Genomic DNA, 10,315 nt, shown 5'->3' on the forward strand with positions numbered 1-10,315 from the left:
CTTCCTGTAGGCTTTCTATACCACGCTAGAATGGCTTGAAACAAGGTAACCAAGGCATTTTTTCCCCAAAAAAATGTTACATAGTCCATGGTAGAACTTCAGACATTACCACAAAGTAATGAAATACGTGTGGCAGGGCACCTTTTTAAGAATTGCCTTTGTGGTGGTGGAAGGTTATTTGTTTAAAAAAACAAAAAACCTCTTACTATTCAACATTAATGATGCTAGTTATGCTACGTTGATCATAAATATAATTTATTTTTGTATGTTTTTTTAGTATTATATGTATACATTGTATACTTTTGGCTTGGTGTATCCATTGCACTTGCATACTTGTTCTGATTTCCCTCCTATCCATTCCCCTTGTCCTGTTTTCTCTCCTGACACAGCAGCTCTCCCTGCTGCCCCTCATGGAGCCACTGATTGGGGTCAACTTTGCACATTTCGCTCCCTATGGCAGCGGCCAGCTCAATGGAGAGAACCTCTTGTCTGGTACCTTTGGCAGCGCCTCACTCGATGGAGTCTCTGACTATTACTCCCAACTGGCCTACAAGGTGATATCTGCTTACCTTACCAAGTTGGAACTGGGTACTGTTAAGTGTGTCTGCAGCATGATGTGCTGACACTGCATTGGTTCTGATTCATTGGTTCTGATTCCTACAGCAGAGTAACCTGAGCAATCCACCAACACCACCGGCGTCTCTTCCTCCCACTCCACCACCTGTGAACCGACAGAAAATGATCAATGGATTTGCCACGTCAGAAGAGCTCGCCAGCAAAGCTGCTGCCATGGGTAAGCATTCAGAAGGATGGACTTTTTTTTTTTTTATATATATATATATAATATGTATTTCCATCATTTCAGGTAAGCACAGTATATATTGACAATGTCCTTCTGTTTCAAACAGTGTCCAAAGGCCTGGTCCCAAAGCCACTACATGTCCCATTTAGGACTGAGGAAGACCTTCTAGCCCGAGCCATCGCACAGGGTCCCAAAACTGTGGATGTTCCGGCCTCCCTCCCCACCCCTCCTCACAACAACCAAGAGGAGCTCAGGTAAATACATAAATAACAGTAATTCTTTGGAACTATCTGAGGGCTACTGCACCATTTAAAGGTCCCATGACATGGTGCTTTTTGGATGCTTTTATATAGGCCTTAGTGGTCCCCTAATACTGTATCTGAAGTCTCTTTCCCGAAATTCAGCCTTGGTGCAGAATTACAGCCACTAGCCAGTCCCACAATGAACTTTCCTTAGGATAACCGTTGTTTGCGTTGATTACTCATGTAATCATGTTATGATAATCGATCTGGGCTGCATGGTCTTGACAGAGGTGGTTAATTATTTGTTCTTGTTTCTCCCCGTAAAATAACAACAGTAACAGAGGACAGGAGCCTTGCAAAGATAGGGACACACCTGACAGTTTTGTTCCATCCTCATCTCCTGAGAGCGTGGTTGGCATGGAGATCAGTCGCTACCCAAACCTGTCTCTGGTGAAGAAAGAGCCACTGTCCCCCTGCCTGTCTCCTGTCCTCCCCATGCTTCCTGCACCTGATGGGAAAGGTAAACACACTCCAACATAATCCGTGCAATTAAATGTATGTATTCCTGTGACTGCAATTGTAATAAATTGGATGTTTTGTGTATGTATGCAATTGAAACACACAACTCCAGCATACCTTAGCAGTGTGTTGGCAGTTTTTTATAAATGTCCTTCTTTTTCGTTCTCCAGGGTCAGAAATCAAACTGCAGGATATCAAAACAGAACCTTCTGTGATGTTCTTTGGATCCCCCTTTGGCCCCATGTCTAATGATTCCAAACAGGGGCTGGTGTCTGTAGCTATCACACTCAGACCAGCTGCAGCAGAGGTAGGAATACATAATCCATGGTTTTAAATACTGTGGTCTCACAGAAAATTCAGCAAAGGCTTGAGTTTTTTTATAGTACTGTCAGTCCGAGTTCTGCCAAATTTGATCACTCTTTTAATTTTTTGCAGGCCTGTTTGTTTTTCATTCATCAGAATCTAGGTGTACAGAATTACCCATTTGTATTGTAAATATGTAAACGTGTACGCACCACATAGTACATGCACTACATTTGAAGCAGCTCACTTAAAGGAGAACTCCAGGCAATTTTTACGTTAACCTTGATTGCTATATGTATATGAGTACTGTCGATAGCAAAAAAAAAACCGAAAAAATAGCAATCAAGATTAACGTAAAAATTGCCCGGAGTTCTCCTTTAAGGCTGTCCTACTTGTCAGGCTTATTCATTTTCTGGCCATTTCACTTGCACATGGCAAAGAAAACTACTTCTAAATCAGTTAAAGGTAATCACAGTTACTGAGAGGCCAACTTTAGTCGTTTCATTTTAAAAGTAAAGGTGCATCAGAACAATAAATGCATCATAATTTTTTTTCCAACTGATGTAATGCAGACATGCCAAAAATCTTAGATTTTTGATAAGAGACCTAATCAACTATACTTTTTTCCCCCTCAGAATATCACGGGTGTAGTGGCAGCCATTTCAGACCTACTGTGTGTGAAGATCCCCAGTAGCTATGAGGTCAGCAGCACACCAGACAGGGGGCCCCTATCTCTACTCAGTGGTCAAAGGGTGGGGCCCCATGGCATGGAGCCTCGGCCTCCCATGCTCTTCCACGGACAAGGAGACAATGGCGGGCTTCACGGACGTCCGGGACAGATGATAAGGCCCAGTGGAGCACAGGCGATGATGCAACAGCAGCAGGCACATCATTTCCGTTTCCATCCCAACAGCCCAGGTAAGGGAATAAAACTAAATTAAACAGCATTTGTTTCTAAACATAATGGCTTCCTGTGAAAAAGCACAAAACAACAGTGTTCTAGTTTTATTTTCTGAGCTAATATTTGTTAACTTAAAGTGCCCATATTATGAAAAAAAATAACTTTTTCTGGGATTTGGGGTGTTTGTGTCCATCTATGGTGCTTCCACATGCATACAAACTTACGGTTTCTGAATGTATCCTGCTTTCAGTCTCCGGGTGAGCTGTTCAAAATCTGCACGGCTTTCTATGTCACTAGCCGAAACGAGCTGGCTAACCGCAACCGTTAGCATGCTAGCGTTAGCATGCTAGTGTTAGCATGCTAGCGTTAGTGTGCATGCTACCTCATTCTCAATAGCAAAGCACTGCTACAACACACACAAGTTCACCATAATCTACAAAAGAACTACTTGCATGTGCACCCTCATTTAGAAGTCTCCCAGCTAATCCTGCCTTGTAACTGACCAAAGTTGGAGAAACAACCTTTCTTTTACGGTCTATGGAGCTAGCTAGCTGACATGATCTACATCTGAGCTACTGCGCATGTGTGAGTGCAATCAAAGATAGTACAGAAGAAGAAGAAAAGAGGTCTCACTCTGTAGCTAAAACAGAGACCAGGTGAAAAGAGGATCTGCAGCAGTGAGAGAGAGCTGTGCAGTACAACAAAAATATGGTGTTTTCTGAAAATTAAACCATGTAAACCTATTTTGGTACAACCTTTAAAATATAATTATGAACCTGAAAATGAGCATAATATGGGCGCTTTAATGTCAAGCATCATACCATTGAAGGTTAACTATCAAAGAATAAATTTTGAAATGGATATGACTTTTAAAAGCATTTTCTGTTACTGCAGGTGCAGCTCTACCTCGACCTGACCAGAAGACCCCTGCCAGCCCTGGATGTAGAAATCAGTGGTGCTGCCACTGTAAGGTGGTGGTTCTGGGAAATGGAGTGCAGAAATCCATCAAAGATCTCCCCGCCCACATGAAGGTACCAAATTATTTAGGCTTCAATACTCCGAATGGCAGCAGGGTGGTATATTAAGCAGGCAGGCCACCTAAAGTACAACATGTTTTAAATGCACAGTACCAGTTCATATAAAGTCATCTCTGCCATTATGGATCATTTTATGATTGATTTCCCAATGGGGGGGACTAGACGAGCCATGACTGGATGTCCGGACCTTACTTTACTGTAAAGGATATATCTCTACATTCAGCCTGAGGGGCCATACGCATCTATATACACACACAGCAGCACCATCACCACAGTAATACTGCATATATCGTCTGATTATGTAAATCCTGCCTGCTGGAGTTTAATCCATTTCAGATTAATTAATGGGTTAAACGGCATACCCTATTACTTCAGTCTTGAGTATTTTAGTTATTTAATATTGTATGTTTTTGATGTTTATTTTAATAACTTCTTTTAAAGTCCGTTGAGTTTAAGCAGGTCACATTGGTCAGGCTTTGATTTAATACCTCATTTCTTATTCAGCCTGTTAAAATTTGGACTAATTTCTCTCATTAGGAATCTGGAGGCAGTTTAAAATCTGAAGATCTGGTCTTCTGTAGTCACAGCTGCTTCCTTCTCTACTGTTCATCTCCCTTGCAATCCAGATCAACCACAGAAACTAAGGTCTGCCATTTTTAACACCACAGTGGGTCTAAATAGCATGCAGTTAATTTGATTTTTCATTATTTTTGCTGGACATCATGGCTCTTGTCTTATCTTTTCAGGAATCCGTGTCCCTTCTCCCTGCCTCCGAGCAAACAGAGAGCCTTTTTAAAACTCTGCACCAGTACAGTAACAACATGTCATCGCTGGATGTTCATTGCCTGGCCCAGCTTCAGCCCAAGCAGTCTCCCCCCTCTACTCCTCCTATCCCCTTCCCCATGGCAGGTGAGACAACCAAGATGGAGACCAAGTCTGATGCCATCAAAGTCACAGTGAAGCTGAAGGCCCGGCCAAGGTCCCATGACGGCTGGCACCAAGGAAAGCGACAGAAAGGACTGCGCTGGAGGAAGTGGACTGTGCAGGTGGTAGTGCCAAGAGGGAATTCCCAACTCCCAGATGAGGCGGAGATTGATGAGCTCCTGAAGAAACTTGGGGCCTCCCTGCGCCCTCCTGCCTTACTCCGAGACCATAGACGGTGCTGTTTCTGCCACCAGTTTGGAGATGGGGTCACTGATGGCCCTGCTAGGCTTCTTAATCTAGATCTTGATGTATGGGTTCACCTAAACTGCGCCCTGTGGTCAAATGAGGTGTATGAGACGCAGGCTGGCGCCCTCATCAACGTAGAGCTTGCACTGCATCGTGGCCAAACGGTACGTTGCGCCTACTGCCAGCAGACTGGAGCCACCAGCGGCTGCCACCGCCTACGCTGTACCAATGTCTACCATTTCACCTGCGCTCTGCAAGCTCACTGCACCTTCTTCAAGGACAAGACCATGCTGTGTCATGCCCACAGGCCCCGGGGAACAGTTGGACAAGCACTGGAGCATGAGCTACGTTGCTTTGCCGTCTTCCGACGTGTCTACGTCCAAAGAGACGAACTGCGTCAGATTGCCACCGCTGTGCGGCAGCCAGAGTTAGGCTATACCTTTCGAGTTGGCAGCCTGGTGTCCCATGCAATGGGCCAACTAACCCCTCTACAAATGGCAGCCTTTCATTCCCCAACAGCCATCTTTCCAGTTGGCTATGAAGCTTGCCGCATTTACTGGAGCATGCGCCATGGCAACCGCCGTTGCCGCTACGTCTGTTCTGTTGAGGAAAGAGAAGAACTTCCAGAGTTCACCATCAGAGTTATCGAACAGGGCTACCAAGACCTGGTCTTGACTGACACCTCTGCTAAAGGTTTGTCCTTGCGCATTTTTTACAGAAATATTATTGTTGTTTGAGTACAGCTTTTGACCATGTGTGTTTGTCTTACTGTAATTAGGAGTTTGGGACAAGGTTCTGGGCCCTGTTGCTGAGAAAAGAAGTGAAGTAGGCACTCTGAAGCTCTTCCCTGTTTACCTGAAAGGAGAGGACTTGTTTGGATTAACAGTCCCTGCAGTCGCAAAGATCTCTGAATCGGTTTGTTGCTGCTTTTTCTGGTTTTACTCCCAATGCATAGATCATATTATGATATTATGAACTGATCATATTTTTTACTCATTTATTCCAGCTCCCAGGAGTGGAGGCTTGTGTCAGGTACTCATTTCGTTACGGACGCAACCCTCTTGTTGAGTTGCCTCTCATATTCAATCCAGCTGGCAGTGCCCGCGCCCAGCCAAGAACCAGCTCTCCCTACACTTCACTGGTGATAAGGTAACTTTGAGTGAAGCTGACATTAATTATCTGTCTCTCGTCTCCAAGCAAAACATTTTCATTGGTTTTATTCTTTTTTTTTTTTTTTTTTATGACTTCCCACTCTCGACATAAAGGCCGCATCCACAGGCTGTATCCAGCAGCAGTGCCAGGTCTAACCAAAATGTGGCCCAAGGAGAAGGTGGCGCACCCCATAGCAAGCCTCCAGTAGTGCACCCCAGGTCTTCTCAGTACCGCTGGATGAAGAGTGAGTGGAGAGCCAATGTCTATCTGGCCCGCTCCCGCATCCAGGTCAGTGTTAAAAGAGATATTTGAAGTGTTTCTTAGTTCTGACAGAGTGAGGCTGTGACGCTCTTGGATTCAGTTTTTTGTGGACAGAATGAATTCCTCCTCGTCTAATGTGTTCACAGGGCCTGGGGCTGTTTGCTGCTAGAGACATTGAAAAACAAACTATGGTGATCGAGTACAATGGAACCATCCTCCGAAATGAGGTCGCCATCAGGAAGGAGAAGATCTATAGATCTCAGGTATGCATCTGTTTCTAATACTTTTTGAGCTGAAATTCCATTTGTCTAAAGTTACTCTTGCCAAAAGTAAAAGCAAGTAAATTCTCCTCTCTCTCCCTGACAGAACCGAGTAGTGTTCATGTTCCGCATCGACAGCGAGCATGTTGTAGATGCCACTCGAACTGGAGGGCTAGCAAGGTACTGTGAGATTCCATTGGTTATTAATTTATATTAAAACAAATTGGATACTGTTTTTTCATTCATTATGGTACCCCATATAGTCTGCTACACCAGTATTGCCTCACAGTCCAGCGCTGTTACTGGAGCCACAAATTGAAGCATTTTACAAGTAATTTTAAAAACGTGACCTTTGACCTACTTTATTTTGATAAAACGTGACAGTAATTTAAGCTGCATACTTAAAATAAATCTGATTTTTTGAAGTAGAACATTTTTTTTTTTTCTAAATTCAGAGCTAAATCAAAACACTTGATTTAAGTTAAAAATATTTGGTATGCACAATAATTTGAACATATAGCTACTTACTTTATATTCATGCGTAGAATGTTGTGGTATATGTAATAAATCTCTTTTTATTTCTGTTTTTGTTTTTCAGATATATCAACCACTCTTGTGCCCCAAACTGTGTTGCTGAGGTGGTCACATTTGAAAGAGGTTACAAAATCATCATCAGCTGCAATCGCAGAGTTGAAAAAGGAGAGGAGGTGAATTTTTTTTTTTTTTTCTTTGATTATAGTATTACTAGTGCTTAAACGCGTTATTAACGGCGTTAACGCAAACCCATTTTAACGGCGTCAATTTTTTTATTGCGAGATTAACGTTCTTTTTGGCCTAGCAAACTTTGTAGATTTTTTTCACATGCTGTTGCAACAACTAGCAACGTTAGAAAAACTACAACACCACACCGGATCTAGCTAGACCGGAAACAAAACAACAGGCACGCCGCACACACTTGTTTGGGCTTGCGAGCCGGCCAAAGAGTAGTAGGCTAACGCTACGTTTTGAGTGGATGGCGAGCGCGAGACGCCAAAATGGATGCGAATAAGATTCTGAATGGAAAGTTTACTTTCAAAAAGTTGCCAAATGGTTCCATTGACAAGACCAAAGTGATCTGTGTGTTTTGTCATTGTGAACGGAGCTATCATCGCAGCACGTCCAGTCTGAAATACCACTTGATGGCCAAGAGCACAGCTGATGTGAATTCTCCGCCCCCTCGTCAAAGCCAGGCGACAGAAGCACAAAGCAAGCCGATCCAGTTTTCCATGTTGATAAGAGCATTAACATGAGAAACAAATAATGGGACAAAAAGAAATCAAGGGACATTTGGAATAGATAAAAATATGCGATTAATTGCGAGTTAACTATGACATTAATGTGATTAATCGCGATTTAAATATTTGAATTGTTTGACAGCACTAGTTCTTACTTCTACAGTTGCATAAATATACTCAAAAGCGCAAATGTGATGCTCAGAAATCCCTGTTTCCCTCCCTGTTTTCCAGCTGTGTTTCGACTACCAGTTTGACACTGTGGAGGGTCAGCACAAGATTGCTTGCCACTGTGGAGCTCCTGAATGCAGGAAGTGGATTAACTGAAGAAAACAACCAACCTAAATGCATTCCTTGCTATTGTGTGTGGATGCTGTGATCTCTGCACAGAGGAAAAAATGGTTTCACATTAAAGTCATTTCATGAATGAGAAGGCCTGAACCCTTGCAGGGAAGAATGAATTTACGTGTTGGTTCATCAAGATCATGGAAAGAAATGGGTGGAGGAAGGGAAATGTAACATAGTAGCAGGATGTGACTTGTGCCATATGTGAGGGGCTCTGTTGTATGAGATACCTCTGTCTGTATGTATCTGTGCGTTTGTTTGGTGTACATGGGGTGCGGAATCCACCAGCGAATGAGAAAGCACTGTGCAGGGTGCGGCCTTATTGCTTACTAAGGGCAGGCCCTTTTGTTTCATACTGTTAATGTATACCGTATGACTAAATGTAGACATCACTGAATGAGGAATGTACAGCAATGAATACCGCGAAGGGAATATTAACTTGCACTAAAAAAAAGAAAATAAACAAAAAAACACACACACACACACACACGAAAACTTTTAAAATACTTGATTCCATGAGTCAGTTTTATCATAGGTCTCTGTCATGTGATTTGTGTGGAATTCGAGAGGTTTTGTATTTATTACTGAGTGAATGAATTTTATTCTTAAAATGATGAGATTGATTTGAAGAAGGCTAGTTTGCTTTTGTTTTTGAAGATTGAGGAAGACATGCTGTTACTTTTGTATAAATGTACATAAAGAAAACTATAGGAATAACCGACCAAATACTACCTTAACCTTCTTGATGTTTGGGTGTTTTTAAATTGTTTTTGTTCTGTTTGTCATTGAAATTTATTTAAGATGGACGTTATTTCAGTTTGAGAGTATATATTATGATTATTCTGTACAGAATTTGTAATATAACCACAATAATTCACAAAGTATTTTTGTTGTATTAAAAGTAAGGTATTGTAGCGTAGTGTTTTGTGACTTACACATGCTTTGACCACTCAAAAAAGAAATATTTTTGTTGACTAACGTAACGAGTTATCAGTTACAGAATCAAGAGAAAAAAAGACTCTTCAAGTAGTACGAGATCAGTGTGATCGGTTTGCTGTTAATCAGGTTTGATTTAAAAAAAACTGTGAATTAGGTTTTGAAACCCAAAAATGACTTTTTAACTTTTTAACACGAATAGGAACACCGACATGTATTTACCTGTTTGTTTTTACATTGCTTTTAAAATAAGGTGCAAACGTCTAATGATATTGTGAGTAAGACGAACCAGTGTGTGACAGACAGAATCGTAATGGGGAACTCTTGTTTGGAACCGTGGGTTGATCTACCTTGGACAGAAATGGCATTCTCCTTAATCAGAAATATTTCTTATACTGACACTTCACAAGTCACATGCTTAGAAACAGAAGAGTTTTTTGCGTGCACAATATCAAGTCGACTGTAAAATTTTGGAGACAGTCTTAGAACTTGTAATGTATATGGCATGTATTTTTTTAACTTTCCGAAGACTCAATTGTATATATTTTCTCAATGAATGGTTGTAACAAAATTGTTTCTTGGATATTTTTCTTCTATTGTATGATATTACATCATCCTGCCAGTGTGTTTGTGCTACATTTTCTTGGTCGTGTAGATTTTTTTTTTCTTCTTTTTTTTGAAAATGCCTTTTGAAGTGTACAGAGTATGAGGTTTGGAGTTTGTGGAATTGAATTTAGAAACATTTACAAAAATAAACTATTTTACATGTTAGCAAGTTGTGTACGTGATATCCATAATTGCACATCTTAGTAGTTTTTGTTAAATATGAAGAAATTGAGCAATAAAAAATCTTAACTGCAGGTTTGACTGACTGTAAAATACTGCGCAGTATTTTTGCACGTAAGATGCGCTATAAATGTTACATCTTATAAAACAACATTTATAGCGCATCTTACGTGCACATCAGATAGAAGCTTAAAAAAATAGTTGACTTATTTCAGTTAAGGATGTGCTTAAGGCCTACACATTAATACATGTATGTTTTGTGAAATTACCACCAACTCAATATAATATTTTGGTATATTAGTGCTGGTAGTTTTGGTGCAGATGCGGTAT

At 41.3% G+C, this 10,315-nt stretch overlaps 1 protein-coding gene across 6 annotated transcripts in view; it reads left to right on the top strand.

The window, feature by feature from the left end:
- The window catches only part of kmt2cb (lysine (K)-specific methyltransferase 2Cb), a 71,032-nt gene extending 61,062 nt beyond the window's left edge, over nt 1–9,970 (top strand). For 4 of the 6 annotated variants that reach the window (XM_028594155.1, XM_028594159.1, XM_028594158.1 and 1 more), the window contains 16 exons: nt 390–554; nt 664–793; nt 909–1,056; nt 1,380–1,564; nt 1,734–1,870; nt 2,502–2,784; nt 3,662–3,798; nt 4,342–4,449; nt 4,551–5,667; nt 5,753–5,889; nt 5,981–6,123; nt 6,240–6,414; nt 6,534–6,650; nt 6,754–6,827; nt 7,246–7,354; nt 8,153–9,970. In XM_028594155.1, the coding sequence (XP_028449956.1) occupies nt 390–554; nt 664–793; nt 909–1,056; nt 1,380–1,564; nt 1,734–1,870; nt 2,502–2,784; nt 3,662–3,798; nt 4,342–4,449; nt 4,551–5,667; nt 5,753–5,889; nt 5,981–6,123; nt 6,240–6,414; nt 6,534–6,650; nt 6,754–6,827; nt 7,246–7,354; nt 8,153–8,245 (3,258 nt within the window). In that variant the 3' untranslated portion in view covers nt 8,246–9,970. The remainder of the gene's footprint in view (nt 1–389; nt 555–663; nt 794–908; nt 1,057–1,379; nt 1,565–1,733; nt 1,871–2,501; nt 2,785–3,661; nt 3,799–4,341; nt 4,450–4,550; nt 5,668–5,752; nt 5,890–5,980; nt 6,124–6,239; nt 6,415–6,533; nt 6,651–6,753; nt 6,828–7,245; nt 7,355–8,152) is intronic. The other 2 variants (XM_028594157.1, XM_028594156.1) reach the window with 2 other exon arrangements.
- Nucleotides 9,971–10,315: the final 345 nt, after the last annotated feature.

The sequence above is a fragment of the Perca flavescens genome, chromosome 12 (genome assembly GCF_004354835.1).
Source record: "Perca flavescens isolate YP-PL-M2 chromosome 12, PFLA_1.0, whole genome shotgun sequence".
NCBI lineage: Eukaryota > Metazoa > Chordata > Actinopteri > Perciformes > Percidae > Perca > Perca flavescens.